General features: G+C 36.9%; 1 protein-coding gene across 2 annotated transcripts in view; it reads right to left on the reverse strand.

Annotated features, from left to right (window-relative positions):
- Positions 1-14,933, reverse strand: part of LOC136835043 (integrin alpha-PS3-like) — a 52,712-nt gene extending 37,779 nt beyond the window's left edge. Inside the window, exons 1-4 of one of the 2 annotated variants that reach the window (XM_067098163.1) lie at positions 14,758-14,933; positions 8,903-9,176; positions 5,427-5,557; positions 4,005-4,120 (exon numbers count right to left, since the gene is read on the reverse strand). In XM_067098163.1, the coding sequence (XP_066954264.1) occupies positions 4,005-4,120; positions 5,427-5,557; positions 8,903-9,126 (471 nt within the window). In that variant the 5' untranslated portion in view covers positions 9,127-9,176; positions 14,758-14,933. The remainder of the gene's footprint in view (positions 1-4,004; positions 4,121-5,426; positions 5,558-8,902; positions 9,177-14,757) is intronic. The other variant, XM_067098164.1, reaches the window with a different exon arrangement.
- Positions 14,934-16,775: the final 1,842 nt, after the last annotated feature.

Below are 16,775 nucleotides of genomic sequence, written 5' to 3' on the forward strand. Positions count from 1 at the left end.
TAATAATATTTAATGCTCCCCTGGTAGAATCTGATATAAGAGAGAGTTTACAGTAACAGGCCTTAGGTAAAAGTGTTACTGCTACCGCAAAAATGAAAAAGGAGTTGTGTAATGGTGTGCAGAAATTTGTATAAGGTAAAGTGGTATTTACTTATTTTTTACCATGGTAAAAGGAGGATATAATCTTTTAAAAAGGTGGCTGTAATCTTTTAAAAAGGTGGATATGATCTTTTAAAAAGGTGGATGCAATCTTTTAAAAAGGTGGATATAATCTTTTAAAAGGGTGGATATAATCTTTAAACAGATTTTGCCTTAGTGAAATTAATGTCAATAAACTTTTTGTACATTTTTAAATGTTCTTGTTTTTGCATTTCTTTTGTGTGTTCTTGTGTTTACAATTTCATAGAGTTACACAAAAAATTTTGTGTTGGTGATTTAACATTCATTTAATCAGCACTTTATATGTGTTGATACTTTAACATTGCATATTTGTTTTGATGTTCATTTGTTAAGATTTCTTTTTCAAATTTGGAGTAAATCTTAATAGTTTGAATTTTGCTTGGTTAACGTAATTTTTGATAAATTAAAGTTTTGTGAATTAATCTTGTCTAAGAATTAACTAAATCTTGCGTTGTTTTCAAATAATAGTAAATTTTTTCAGATTGTGAATTTTAATTATAACTTTTTAATTTAGAAATAAATTTTTGTATTTAAAGTTTTAAAAGTACAGTGTTTCATTTTTGACCACCAGTGAATAGGTTTATTTGTGTACGCACAAGGTAAGTGATAGACATGTTTTGTTCTCTTCTCCTATATGAAGGTGAATGAAGACCAGGGAAACAATTATAGTTGTTTGATGGAGTGATGCCCTTTCCCCTTTAGTATATTTATTGCATAACAGTTATTACCTCACTCATAACTTGATAAACTTAGATTGATTTTTCAAGTGATAAGCAAGTTTTAAGATATGACCATCAGAAGATACGACCACCAGATGCATCCCCAGACAGGAGTTAATGAGGCCAAAAACCACCAGGGAATTGCTTAATTTCCATCCCTCCTGGGAAACAGTCACCTGCATACCAACGGAGACTCACTGCCACATCTACATATACTTTGTATATATACTCTTGTAACATATCATCTGTCCATATTCTGCCAGTTAACAGGGGCACAGGGCCTTTTTATCTTCAAATGTGTGTGTGTGTATTGTTCTTATGTAGTCAGTCCTGATATCATAGATAATAAACTACTGAATGTTAGGAAAATTATAGGGGCTTGTGTGATTCCATCTGACATTTTGGATACTTGTTACAATAAAGCTGTGAAGCTATTTTGAAGTAAAAGAGACACGAAGCCAGAAATCACTAGGAACGTACTTCGTGTGATGTCATCAACTTTGAGTCCATCAAACCACTGATGAAAATAGTATGTGTAAATACAATCATTCTATATAATATGCTATAGAAAAATGTGTGCGAAATTGTCCTCACAAGAATAACATCTTAGTTCATAAAATTTCATGTATGGGCTGTGATTCATTATATTGGGCCAGGCAATTAAGGAATTATATGTAAGCAAAAATCAACATATTTATTCATCTGGAATTGATTAGTCTCATTGGTCTCATATAAATAAAAAAAAAATTCAATTTACACGACTAACCAAAGAAAATAACATTAATTGAAGCCTCCATTCTACATGAGATGTTCAAAAGAGATTCAAAAGAAAAGCTACAGAATTCTAGTAATCCTTGTTAATGTCCTTTGCATCTCCGTAGTTTATGCAGTTACCATGTCATAAGTAATGACCCCAGAATTCATGAAAATGGTTATATACTCCTTTAATCCGGCCGAGTTAAGCTGGCTAGCTTTTTGCCAGATCAACTTGATGCAATAACTGGGTACTATAGTCTCCCTAGCCTACTTGGTCAAAGGAGGGTCTGGGGAGGGTGAAAGAGCGGTGCCAAATGTACGTTCCTCATTTTGCAAATAAAGCTATTGAAGAATCCCTTTCGATTCTTAAAAAAAAAAAAGGCTTTATTTAAAAGAAACACCTATCATTGTAACTGATGGTAGTTTTACGATAATAATATTTTTAGAAATAGAATAAGAAAATATTAATTAAGACAATGTAACAGCGCTTTACTCACGTTCTGCCACATCTTCGTTTGCCCAAAGGCGATGGTGAGGAAGAAACAATTATGGTTTTGGGTCAGTAGCCTTGGATTAACCAGTCCATTAAAGGACCTCAGGTCAACACAAGGAACAATGGATATCTCCCCAAAACGGAGCATAGCATAAAATATGAAAATTGATAAATACTATACTTACATTTAAAAATAAAAGAAATCTGAGCAAGGAGAGAGAGAGAGAGAGAGAGAGAGAGAGAGAGAGAGAGAGAGAGAGAGAGAGAGAGAGCGCATTTCCAATGCACAGAGATTATTCTTCAAATGACAATTGTGCAATCATTAAACAACCTCGACAATTTGTAAAATGTAAGAAAAAACCAAAGAAACGAAAGAAAAACTTGACTTATCAAAAGAAGACAAACGAGCCTAATAATTACTGAATGCGACGTGAAAAAACACAGTCCAAAATTATGAATTTACATTTAAAGAAGGGAGAGAGTCACCTGGTGATAGTTAATCTTTAAATTGTATTTAATTTATGCTCACATGTCTTTATTTATGACAATAACGTTTCTAAAAGAAGAAGTAGCTCTGAACTCCGTTGTTTACAAGAGAAACAAAACCAGGAAATACCAAAGAGGATTATAACAGGTCAAGGTCGAAGGAAGGAAAGGGTATCCATAAGCCACGAGTTACCTTCGAGAAACGGAGATATGTCAACACAGTAAAGCGATTGAGGGCCCTCCTTTTGACCAACGACGGTAGCTCCACTATAGACTAAATGAACATGGAGAACTTTTGCAAGGCCAACTAGATACAACCAACCTGATACAGCAGACTTGATGCTAGGTCAGTACTAAGTGACTGGTTTTGCACAGCCGATTGAATGCACCAGGCTCTACAGCCAATTGAATGCACCAGACTGTGCAGCCGATGTAATACACCCGACTCTGTGCAGCCTATTTAATGCACCCGACTCTGTGTAGCCAATGTAGTGCACCTGACTCTGTGCAGCCGATGGAATACACCTGACTTTGTGCAGCCGACTTAATGTACCCAACTCTGTGCAGCTGATTGAATGCACCAAACTCTGTACAGCTGACTGAATGCACCAGACTCTGTACAGTCGATTGATTGTGCCAGACTCTGTACAGCTGATTGAATGCACCAGACTCTGCGCTGTATTTAATGCACCCGACTCTGTACAACTGATTTAATGCACCCAACTCTGTGCAGCCGATTGAATATATCCGACTCTGTACAGCCAATTTAATGCACCCAACTCTGTGCAGCCGATTGAACGCACCCGACTCTGTACAGCTGATTGGATGCACCAGACTCTGTGCAGCAGATATAATGCATCCATTTCTGTGCAGCCGATTTAATGTACCCGACTGTGCAATCCATTTATTGCACCCAACTCTGTGTAGCCGACTTAATGCACCAGAATCTGTGCAGCCGATCAGATGCACCAGACTCTGTACAGCTGATTGAATGCACCAGACTCTGTACGTACAGTCGATTGATTGCACCAGACTCTGTACAGCTGATTGAATGTACTAGGCTCTGTGCAGTCAATTTAATGCATTCGACTCTGTGCAGCCGATTTAATGGATCCGAACCTGTAAAGCTGATTTAATGCACCCGACTCTGAGCAGCCGATATAAAGCTACTGACTGACGTTGGGCCAACTACACGCAGCTGACTTGCTCTCAGGTCGACTCCACACAAAGATGAGTTATTAAACCTTGCTTAGATGATCATAGATTTGGTGGCTTGGTTCCCTTATATTCATCACCAGTTGCATTAGAAAAGGAATTTCAAGTAGGGATTGCAAACCCACGATTAATAAAGAGTTATTATTGTAACTTACCCCAGATGCTCTTCGTCCTCCTTCGGAAGTCTGTTGCGTGTCTATGGCGCCCCCAAGCCAGCCGTGGTTTTTCAGATCTCTGTAGTTCGAGCTGAAACCCCCTGGACCATCGTTTCCTTGATGTAAGATAAAAAAATATACAGGTCGATTTCACTTATTATCTTAATATTCATTACTACAGAGGATGTAAGACCAATTCCAGCCTTTGGTTAGCGGAGTTCTTTATATTTTGATGAATATAAAAGTTACTTTGGCTAAGAAGGACGGGTAAAAAAAAAATTTAGTCCCACTAACCCTTTTAGATTTAAACTGCTAATGAATCACCTGTACAAACTCAACAAAATTCACAATATACGGTTGAGAAGACTATAGAATAAGTTGAATTTCCTGATATCCGTGGGTGTTGGGATCCTGGAAATTTCCCTGTACAACGCTTGGAACTTAAAACAATCTTTTTGTGAACTTACTTTATTAGGTTTTCAAAATTCTTTCCAATAAAATTCAACGCAAAGGACCCTAAATTATTCCTTATGAGGTGCCTTGCGTTTTTGAAAAACGCATTCAACAACTATTACAACTAATAGTAGCATTATTTGGAAAGTCTTCAACCTTTGAAAATATATTTGAGTAATGGCTATAAAGATAACACTATTATACTGTACATGCAGAGGTAAACAAAAGCTTTGAAAATTGTACCGAAGCAATAAATGATTAGTATTATAATCTCCCCTTCTCTCATTTCGGTACTGCTGAGTATCAAAATGACACTCGGCCTGAAATTTTAGATTACCTACAATTTGGTAAATTAACCGTCTCATAATTGTTAAGACTTCGAGTTTTCCAAAGTCTGATTTGTAGCCTACAACAGGGATAGAGATATTTTCCAAGATGAATGTAATCTAATTGATTAATAGTCCCTGCTCTAATATATTATATATATATATATATATATATATATATATATATATATATATATATATATATATATATATATATATATATATATATATATATATATATATATATATATATATATATATATATATATATATATATATATATATATATATATATATATATATATATATATATATATATATATATATATATATCCTGCCCTATGAGTCTACAGGGGGCAGGAAGACTTTAACTTTTAACTAATATATATATATATATATATATATATATATATATATATATATATATATATATATATATATATATATATATATAGAAAAAAGAGCAAAGAAAACCAAAGCGATAAAGAATTATCCTCATGATAAATGCTTTTTGCAGTAAACAATGTAAAGAAGCTAAAAAAATGGATGAAATCTAAAAAAATTAAATCATTTCATTACGAAAAAACAAATGATAGCACAACGCATTCACAGTTTCATATCAACTATTCTATGCCATGATTACCTTCCTGGTCAATCCAGAGTTCTTCACAGGATGAATCCTGGACATTGCACTTGAAAATGGCACCGGGTTCCGTCACCTCCCTCGGGTCTGGGTAGAAGCTCGAGTTCCCGCGAGGAGCTCCCACAAGAAGCCTAGAAATAGGCCACGTGTCACACAAGTGAATTCGGTCAGGTTCAGGGCAGATTTGAAAAGGTAGGAATGTGAATTTCGTTCTGACATTAACCTGCTTACATAAATTACCATGATACCTTGATACATGTTCTATTTTCACACGTATACTGTACATGCTTTGTTGCTCTTTTAAGTACAAACACACACACAAAACATATGTATATTTGATTGTGTGTGCATTTATGTATGTGTGCGCTTGTGAACTTGAGTGCATGTCTACACATCAAATGTAAATGAATATCTTGCAAGTATAGAATCTAAACAGTTTCTAACAGATTCAGGCCCATTTTAGAAAGCTGTGAACATCATATCTCGATAATCCGAAATGTTCCTTACTGTTCTACAGCAGAACATTTCCATAACCCACAGTGAAAAGATTTAAAGAGAACTAGATTTTGTTCATAAACTTATAGTTTGATAAAAAGAAAAAAAAAGAACCATTGTTGACAGTTTAGTGTCGCTGAATTTTAAACTTCCCCTTTTGATCCTTTTCATATTTTTGTAAACTGCATCGTGCTTTTTCTTCTAATGACCGATCGACAAATTGAAAGACCATCGATAAATATCATATGATGACTCACGAGATTTTTACGTGATTCTAGCTCCTCTTGATGTTAAACCCTCGGTTCGTTAAGTCTTTTATCATCTCAGAGTTCACGCTAGTCATTCGTTTACACTTTATACTTCCAAGTGCTGTTTTAATCCTCTTTTGGTGTTTTTTTTTTTTTATTCCTACAAAAGTTTAATTTTTCGCACAGTTTTTTTTATTTAAGATTTTTTTTTTTACATTCTAATGTGGCCATAACAATCTACTTTTCCCGTACATCTGTAAGGAGCAATAGATTATATATCTTTGATATCCTCTGTTCAGACAACCCGGAGTTTTGGTCTAGCTTGTACTGCCGTCCACTATTTCTCGGAACAGAAATGATAAGATGTGATCAGAGAGCCTAGACTGAGATGGTTTGAAGAAGTGGTAAGGATGACTGAGTGGTTGGAGTGACTAGGGCTTGGAAGCAACCTGTTAGGGTAGAAGTCCGAGAGGGAAGCAAAGGCATTTGAACAAATGGGTACTTAATATTCCTAAGGCCATAAAAATCTAATTTTCCCGTACATCTGTAAGGCACAATAGATTATATATCTTTTGATATCCTTTATTCAAACAACCTGGGGTTTTGGTCTAGCTTGTACTGCCGTCCACTATCTCTCGGAACAGAAATGATAAGATATGATCAGAGAGTCTAGACTGAGATAGTTTGGAGAAGTGGTAAGGATGACTATAGAGTCTAGACTGAGATGGTTTGGAAAAGTGGTAAGAATGACCATAGAGTCTAGACTGAGATGGTTTTGGAAAAGTGGTAAGGATGACCATAGAGTCTAGACCGAGATGGTTTGGAGAAGTGGTAAGGATGACCATAGAGTCTAGACTGAGATGGTTTGGAGAAGTGGTAAGGATGACCATAGAGTCTAGGCAGATGGTTTGGAGAAGTGGTAAGGATGACCATAGAGTCTAGGCCGAGATGGTTTGGAGAAGTGGTAAGGATGACCATAGAGTCTAGACCAGATGGTTTGGAGAAGTGGTAGGATGACCATAGAGTCTAGGCAGATGGTTTGGAGAAGTGGTAAGGATGACCATAGAGTCTAGGCCGAGATGGTTTGGAGAAGTGGTTAGGATGACCATAGAGTCTAGACCGAGATGGTTTGGAGAAGTGGTAAGGATGACCATAGAGTCTAGACCGAGATAGTTTGGAGAAGTGGTAAGGATGACTGAGGTGGAAGGTGTGACTAGGGCTTGGAGGAAACCTGTTAGGGTAGAAGTCTGAGAAGGAAGCAAAGGCATTTGAACCAATGGGCGCTTAATATTACTAACCTTTCCCACAACTAAAATCACTCTAGAAAAATATAAAGAAACAGAGAGAGAGAGAGAGAGAGAGAGAGAGAGAGAGAGAGAGAGAGAGAGAGAGAGAGAGAGAGAGAGAGAGAGAGAGAGAGAGAGAGAGCCGTTCAGTCTTGCGTTTCTGTTGGGCAACTTCAAGAAGGGTGACTCAAAGAAATACTCAGACTTTCATAACGGTTTTGTACAAGAACAGGCACGATGCTCTGTAGTGATTTACACTGTCTAATCATTCTATCCAGTAATTTTTTCATTTATTTCATTGTAATTATTTTTTATAGTTATGTACACCCCTCACTCTTATATCATGATGGCTGATTCTCTTTAGACACGATTAGCTACAAGGAAAAAGTTTTTATTTTCCTCACTGCATCATCAGTCTAAGGCGTCCGCTTTCAAATTTGTCTGTTGTTCTAAAGACAAAGGAAAAAAATACTTGAGTAATCTAACATTTTTTGGTAAACCTGATGACACTTACGTAACAACGTTTCTAAAATTCTTGGAATTTTTAAGTCAACATTATTTATATATTTAAAATGAGGTATGCAGATATTAACGTGTATTTGTTAGAATATGAAGATGCAAATGAAGTTACGAGCAGCTTTAGCCTCAATTAAAATCTGTGATATGGTTTTTCTGACCGTACAGAACAAATGAGGATAATAAGTACCTCTGACTTTATGTATTATTTGATATCTATTATGAGCATAGTTGAAGAATGGCATATATGGAATGCACATATTTTGAGAAGAATGACAACATAAATAAAAGTAAAAGATATAATAGGGCAGATAAAATCGATCAGTCTTCAGACAAGAGGGTATTATTTGCCTGTGGTGAGAAATCTAGTGGATAATACCCGATGCTGTGCAATACCAAGTTTATTCAAAATAAGGTACATGAAGGCATCGTCAAACAAATCTGTTTTCCATGACTTGTGAATTAAGTTTGCTTTAATTTCCTCCTTATCTAGGTTAGCCTCAAGTATATGACATTTGAATTGACTAGTATTCACAAGAATGATCTACAAAGAATGCACCACTTCACTCTGAAAATTATGTTACTGATATAACTGAGTATATTATAGTTTACATGAATTTTATGATGGTTTTTCATCAGAGCTATCAAGGAGAGACCAGATCCAGTGCAAGAGTTGTAATTTTTTATTAAGTAATTTGTCATACAAACATGAGTGACCAACGAGTCGATTGTGTTGCGCTATAAAAAAAAAAATATCATGTCTGTCAAACAATTCTCTAACCCCTCTTAGTTCCTCCAGATTTGGGATTTTGTCGTTCGGGTTAACGAAATGAAATTTCATGTTCACTACGAAAACATTAGACTCAGTTACAGAAAGAGAGAGACACTGAAAATATTCCAAATAATCTGAAACACATTTGGGTCTACTCACCAAGAAGAGCCGTCCGCGGGATTTCTCTGAAGAGCGACTGAAAATCCAAAGTAGGTTTCTCGTCCCCAGGATAACTCATAAATCAAGGGGTCTTCAAAAATCTTGTAGGACTCCGGTTCCAGATTAAAAGCAACCAATGCATCCCATTCAGACAACAAAAGGAGGTGAAACAGCAAGCATCCAAAGCCACTTGTAGGCCGTTTCCGATGTATTGACAGTTGCATGGTAAGATGATGACGTAATAGTTCTTACGCAGTTTCTCCAGCAGTGTACTCTGCGGAAAAGCATTCTTTTGTAAGTCGTTATGAAATTTCCTTATAACAGATTCTAATTTTTACTAGGTCATGTGGCTTCACCACCTCTTGTTTGCAGTTACTATATAATCAATTGTTTTCTTAATACAAAAATAAAGTACCCTATCATTTCACTTTGCCACAAAACACCTGCCAGGATCCTAATATCATGAATTATGTCCGCGGAAATCAACAGTCCTCTGACTTTTTAGTTTGATTTCAGGGTTTTAGTTTTCTGTAAAAGAAAACTATTGAGATGGCTTTCTCTGTCCGTCCGCACTTTTTATGTCAGCCCTCAGATCTTAAAAACTGCTGAGGCTAGAGGGCCTATGAATTGGTATTTGATCATCCACCCTCTAATCATCAAACATACCAAATTGCAGCCCTCTAGCCTCAGTATTTTTCATTTTATTTTAGGTTAAGGTTGGCCATGTATCGTGCGTCTGGCAGTGCTTTCTGGAGGCGTCGCGATGCACCTTCACTTGACCGCATCTGGGTGCAACTGAGTGCTGCCGAGAGTTTCATAGAGCATTATACGCTGTACAGAAAACTCGATTGCGCCGAAGAAACTTCGGCGCATTTTTACCTGTTCTTTTCGCTGCCAAATTTAGAAATTCTTCTCCTGAATTTCTCGTTAATTCCATAACTTAAGATCTTTTAAGAGGCATAAGTACAGTATTACCTCTTTCAAATGTAAACTCTACAATTTACCTGACGCCCTCTTTCCAATTACCTTCAACAAAAGCTATCCTGACACAGGTTCAGTATTGTTCATAGTTCTTAACCACGACTTTAAGTATTGCTGATGAACAACGTTTTGTACTTTTTCTCGCAAATTCCAAGTAACATAAGGCTGAAACCATTTTCAGCTATCCGAGCTACATGGTCCAATGATATTCTACAAAGTTATGAAATTTATTTATATGTTCTAATTTACTTCACCTACGTAACTGCACAGCTCAGTAAATCAGATTTACAGAGAATCTAGTTTGAGAAACTGAACTCATTGTCCTGCACACGAGGGAAATCTTTATGTTTAGATTGTAATAATATTTAGCGCATACTTATTCACACTACATTAAAACTACTGAAAAGGAGAAACAACAAAGTCTTGAAATAACTTGCTAATGGTTACAAGACATTCTTCGTTTGTCGGCATCCCTTCCATACAAATTTGATGTTTCATGGAAGGAATGACCACTTACCAAGCATTTTGCTTTATTTTTTATTTATTTTTTTTTTTTTTACGAAAAAAATCCTGCATCCTGGAATAATTTTATCTGGAAAGAAGTTTAGATTAGAGGGTTCGTGATGGTCAAATCTCAGTTTTATAATCGACAACTTTTTCGAAGCCCATTTTTTTTATAACAACAAACCACAGATTTTTTTACGGTAACAAAGATGCTCCGCTGGTGTTCTTTTTGTCTTCCAAAATCGAGTAGCCCCTCTAGCTGCTCATGGGGCTTTGATGAATTTGCATGAGAAATGGTTTTACTTGCAGAAAAAGTACCTTCCCGGATATTTTTTTTTTATGGCGTAATAAAGGAGATACGCAGGCCTGCTCATAGCAAAGTCAACTCCGCAAGAAAGTTTCATGTTCATGGTTATTAAACTTCCACTGGTGGTAAACGAGCCTCTTGAAAGGAAGCAGTTTACTTTAAAAATGCAGAAGAAGAAGAGGGTGAGGGTTTATTTTGTGATATCCTCACAGTACCCTACTGCGAAACCTGAACGCTTTAACAGTGACGAAGGGCGGTGGAGAGGAGATTACAATAAATTTCAGTTACTCGTTGGACGAGTCGGTAGAGCTCTCGGCTAGCACTCTACTAGACCCGAGTCCGGGTTTCCGGCCGACCAATGAAGAATTAGAGGAATTTATTTCTGGTGACAGAAATTCATTCCCGGCATAATGTGGTTCGGATTCCACAGTTCCTCATTGGATGGGTCGATATCGTACTCGGCTAGCATTCTCCTAGGCCCGCGTTCGATTCTCCGGCCGGCCAATGAAGAATTAGAGGAATTTATTTCTAGTGATAGAAATTCATTTCTCGCTATAATGTGGTTCGGATTCCACAATAAGCTGTAGGTCCCATTGCTAGGTAACCAATTGGTTCTTAGCCACGTAAAATAAGTCTAATCCTTCTAGCCAACCCTAGGAGAGCTGTTAATCAGCTCAGTGGTCTGGTTAAACTAAGGTATACTTAACTTACAATATGTTCCAAGTGGTTATATTTATTTGCACATGGAAAATCAAGTGGAGAAGATAACTCAGTTTACATTTACACGATACCGACGGTATGCTGAATTGATCTCAATGCAAATCAATATGGACGTCATGAAAATAGATAGATTCGAGAGATGAGGTGGCAAAAGTAAATAATTCTTCTCCTGCCATAGGCATTCCCTGCGACAGGTTTGACGGGGTGCATGGCTTTGTGCTGGCTTACTTTCATGGCACCCTAACATGAGTCATGTTTTACAGGCGCTGTGTTAATGTCATGCATTTAAGAATAACTCCATTTTATGATTCATCCTTTCCTCTAATAGCAGTCTGGATGTCAATCTGGGGTTATGACTCTGGAGTCAAGTACTTTATTCATTTTTGAAAAGCCATAGAAAGTGCAGAGTCCTTTGAACTAATTTTTTTTTCAGTCTTTCTGTTTAAATATAAAACATATTCAAGGACACGCGATGTTAAGCCCGATCAGCTGTAGGAAAATTTGTAAAGTAAAACAGGATGGATTTATTGGAAACTCCGTGATGATATTATTCTCAGAAAGACCAAGGAGTGTTTCATTTCCTTGGTTCCACAGCGATAAGAAGGCAGCAGAGACAGAGACAGTTTTACAGAATGCTTTTTCAACTCCTCAGCCTCATAATCATTTGTTTGATCACTAGAAATAAAGTTAAAGCCATACTCTTAAATATTTCTTTTCAAATTCAAATACCTAAAACTTTCATCAGATGAGACAATGCAGTTAAGTTTATTAGTTGAGTTACGACTGCCGACTCTTTCCTTTCAAAAGGTCTAACATAACTAATCCTTGTTCAAAGTCAATAAAAAGATAATCAAAAGTCAGTGTAATCTGGAATTGATAAACCGTTGGCCTGACTAAGGTTGGCGCCACTGTCAGTCGGTATGGTAACACTTGGGTCCACCGTCACCTTCCCCCGCACCCACTCCCCCACCCCGAACGACAAAGGACCCCACCCAGCACCACACCGGACAGAATCGTTCGTGAAGCTCTTGTGCTAATGCTTCTTGGCCTCCTTGATTCATGCACTCGATGCAGCATGATATAATATACCTGTTCAATAGAAAGAGACATAGTAGTAATATTTTAAAAATACAATTAGAAAATCTGAGATAGAAAGTTATTTGATATGTATATGGAACAGACGCAGAGTAGGGAGACAGGGGTCGTTGCTCCCTGACCTAACTAGAACTTGCCTTCCTAACCTGACTCAGGGCGCCGTGCCCTAACTTTGGGGGGGAATGGCGCTTCGGCCCCCTGGTCCCCCCGCCCGCAACTTCCAAGCAACATTGAATATAGGAAGCGGATCAGCGGGACCAAATTTATGATAAGAAATTACCAGCGCTTACCACTGTCTCCCTACTCTGCATACTACCTATATATACTATATATGTATGTATATATATATATATATATATATATATATATATATATATATATATATATATATATATATATATAGTGTATATATATACACATACATACAGTATATATATATATATATATATATATATAATGTATATATGGTAATTCTAAGCCGGCTGTTCGCGGTGAGCTAGACTATGGCAATTGACGTTTTCCTATGTTATTTTACTTGCTTTACAAAATTTAAAGTAATATTTTGTCGGCCGGCTGTAACTAAGCTGTCATTGACCTTTGAAAACTACGCAGCTTGAATTGCCTAAGGCAGGTAGGTCTAAGCCAGCATTCCGCGGCAATCCCCACCCTCCTTAGCTAATACGGCAAAATTGTAACCAGGAAACACCCCTAAAAATACCAACATAACGTACCCTAGGGTGTTTACTGGTTACAATTTTGCCGTATTAGCTATGGAGGTGGGGTGGGGCGGGCGCGGAATGCCGGCTTAGACCTACCCTGCGTTAGGTAATTCAAGTCGTATAGTCTTCAAAGGTCAATTACAGTTTAGTTACAACTGACCGACAAAATATTACTTTAAATTCTTGTAAAGCAAATAAAATAACATACAAAAACCCCAACTGCCACAGTCTAGCTCACCGCCGACAGCCGGCTTATATATATATATATATATATATATATATATATATATATATATATATATATATATATATATATATATATATATATATATATAATATATATATATAATGTGCGTAAGTATGTTTTAAAAATGTATCAAGAAACATTGTATTTTTTTAACTTTGGTTTCAAACTATCAGTTTCCCTAATGCAAAGGGTTATATAATCAGCATAAATTGTTTGTTATCAATCCCAGTCTAGAATTGGAGGATAGATATACTTTTGAATAAATGTCCTTGACCCTTCTCTCTCTCTCTCTCTCTCTCTCTCTCTCTCTCTCTCTCTCTCTCTCTCTCTCTCTCTCTCTCTCATTCGCGTTCTTCAAGTTCTGTGTAACACTTTATTTGAGCATTGTTGCTTATGCGTTCTCCAAACTGAAAAATCGCCATCACTAATGTTAGAGTATAAAGATACTCTATTGTCACTGTTGTCTTGGTTTTTTTTCCAAAGAACTTCATTTTTTGCTATGGGGTCTTTCTTGACACAAAGGCATCTTGTAGTGTTAATTGTTATTTATTCTCGGTGAATATAGGTAATACCCTTCCTTCATGAGATACCAGTCATGTATGATGTTACTTTTGCAGCCTCAGCGAAGTGAAAACAGCAAAGCAACCATGAAGAACTTTTGAACTGAGTTTTCCCATCTCATTTACCACTTTCATAGCTGTAAAGTTAACGGCGTACGTAGAGCGGACACTTTCATCATAAAAAGGTTATCAAACAGATTTATTCCGAGTCTTATAATAGACCTTGCTTCTGAATCTATCATTAACCTCAAACAAGAATGACCTCAACAGAACGGAAATACAAAACTCTGCTACATCCTAAGGACGCCAAGGAGCCTTTTCTCTACCAAAGGTCGAAAGTCACATCAAAGTTAAGTTTTCGAAGAAGGCGCCTCATGAAATGACTTTTACCCACGAAATTATTCTTCAGGCGTCTAAGAACGAGTCAGGTACAACTCTCTTATGCTTCGGTTTATCCGCGACAGAATAATCCCAAACTAGATTCTCATTGAAACGGTTTATGAATCATATATTGTTTACTTTCTTTAGTTGATAAGACTGACAAGAATGTGGTTGAGATGTACGTAATCTGTAGAAAGAAAAGTTCACAGGCATGTCGTTTTGGTGTGAACGATCATTCATAGATGCCACGTCCAAGAGAAGTACATAGTGCTTGTTACTTCAACAAAAGAAATCCATAATCCGTCACTTACAACAAAAAGAATTTCAAAGCCTAGACTCACCTCGTTTCCTGAGCATTCGATGACCTTGTAATCACCGCATTATTAAGGATAGCACTTGACTTTGAAACAGCACAGCTTTAAATTGAGAACACTGCACTAGTGAGTCGGTCTTTGTCACTCTTCTGTGTGCCGTTCAACGCGCTGACCAAAATCGCACACCCTCCCTGATTAGACTTACCGGAAACTAAGACTTGCGTCACTCCTAATCCTAAGAATGCTTTCAACGTTTTTGTTGTCTCTTTATTGAGCAAAAGGTAGCTCGTTATCGTTCAGCTTATACGTATTCTGAGTGCGATACATATACAGTAAGTGCTGTTTGTCTTTTTTATGCCATCAAAATATTAGTTTTCTGTAAAAGAGAACTATTTCGCCGGCTTTGTCTGTCCGTCCGCCCTCAGATCTTAAACACTACTTAGGCTAGAGGGCTGCAAATTGGTATGTTGATCATCCACCCTCCAATCATCAAACATACCATATTGCAGCCCTCTAGCCTCAGTAGTTTTTATTTTCTTTAAGGTTAAAGTTAGCCATAATCGTACTTCAGGCAGCGCTATAGGTACCAGCAACATAGGCCACCACCGAACCGTGGCTAAGTTCCATGGGCCGAAGCTAAGAGTTTTATGGGGCGTAGCTGAGGTCACTTGAACAGAAAAAACTCGATTGCGCCGAAGAAACTTAGGCGCATTTTTTACTTGTTTTTTCTGTCGCCGCTCAAGGCACTGATGGATGGCGAATGGGCGCCAAATGAGTGAAGAGGAAACGAGGGGTGAGAGAGGACGAAAGACCCCTTTTGTAGTATTTGTTACGAAATTGTTATCACAATACGAAAACCTTAGGTACGTCCATGCCACAATCAATCATTTCATGAACGCACGTCTGCAATCTGTCGCATATATATAAATATATACATATATATATATATATATATATATATATATATATATATATATATATATATATATATATATATATATACATACATATATATATATATATATATATATATATATATATATATATACATACATACATACATATACATATATACAGTATAAACACATATATATATACATATATATATGTATACGTATATCAGAAATTGTTTAGAAAAGTTGAGAAAGAACCTCTGGCAAATGCTGGATACTCGTATGAATCACTGGTTAGAACTGTCAAGAAGTCGTTGACGTGTATTCGACTTGTTTGTGATGTGTGAGCAATACGTTGCTTGTTTTATGTTTATGTGATGTTTTACGGCAGCTTGGACGCACCAATGCGCTGTGGTGTTAAACATAAGAAAAGACACGAACTGTAATGTCTCAAAGCGGAAACATTATCAAGCCAAACTTGAAAAAAACGTTATTTTAGAATAAAATCCTTTCATTACCGACAGAGGTCAGTAGGTGTTATCAGGACTGTGCTACTGTCATGGCAGTTGAGGGGAACTGAGGGGCAATAATCCAGCAAATTCGTTATTTTAAATCCCTGTCTCCGCCATCTCTCCAAAATTGCTCTGAGGAAGAACACCACTGATTTTCCCAAGGAGTTTTCTCCTTGTGGGAACATCGAAACTTCTTAAACAAAATCATTTTAAGTGCGACACTCTGACCTCGATTTTTAGCACTTTACCTTTTTTAACTCGATAATAATCACTGGTACACTGTCTTGAGCTGAGAAGGAATTTTGTACAATTAGCAAAGAGTTCTCCTTTATTGTGACGATTGTCGTATTGAAGGAATTTAGCCTCAAAACGAACCTTGTATTTCCTTTCTACGTGATTTCCTTAAGGCGGTGAGAAACCTCGACAGTTATAGCTCCAAACTAAGTGATGTCATGTCCAACTAGATGACAGTTCAGGAGTGCATCTTGAGACGATTCATATATGAAAATCTGGCAGGATTCCAAAGTAACTTTTGTGGAAGTCATTATATCTCTGACATGATCTGTTGATTGGACTCATATTGCCAACAAGCGTCCATATCCATTACCGTTGACGCCAAAAGTAAACATTATTTGCTAAT

This window comes from Macrobrachium rosenbergii, chromosome 54 (genome assembly GCF_040412425.1).
Source record: "Macrobrachium rosenbergii isolate ZJJX-2024 chromosome 54, ASM4041242v1, whole genome shotgun sequence".
Lineage (NCBI taxonomy): Eukaryota > Metazoa > Arthropoda > Malacostraca > Decapoda > Palaemonidae > Macrobrachium > Macrobrachium rosenbergii.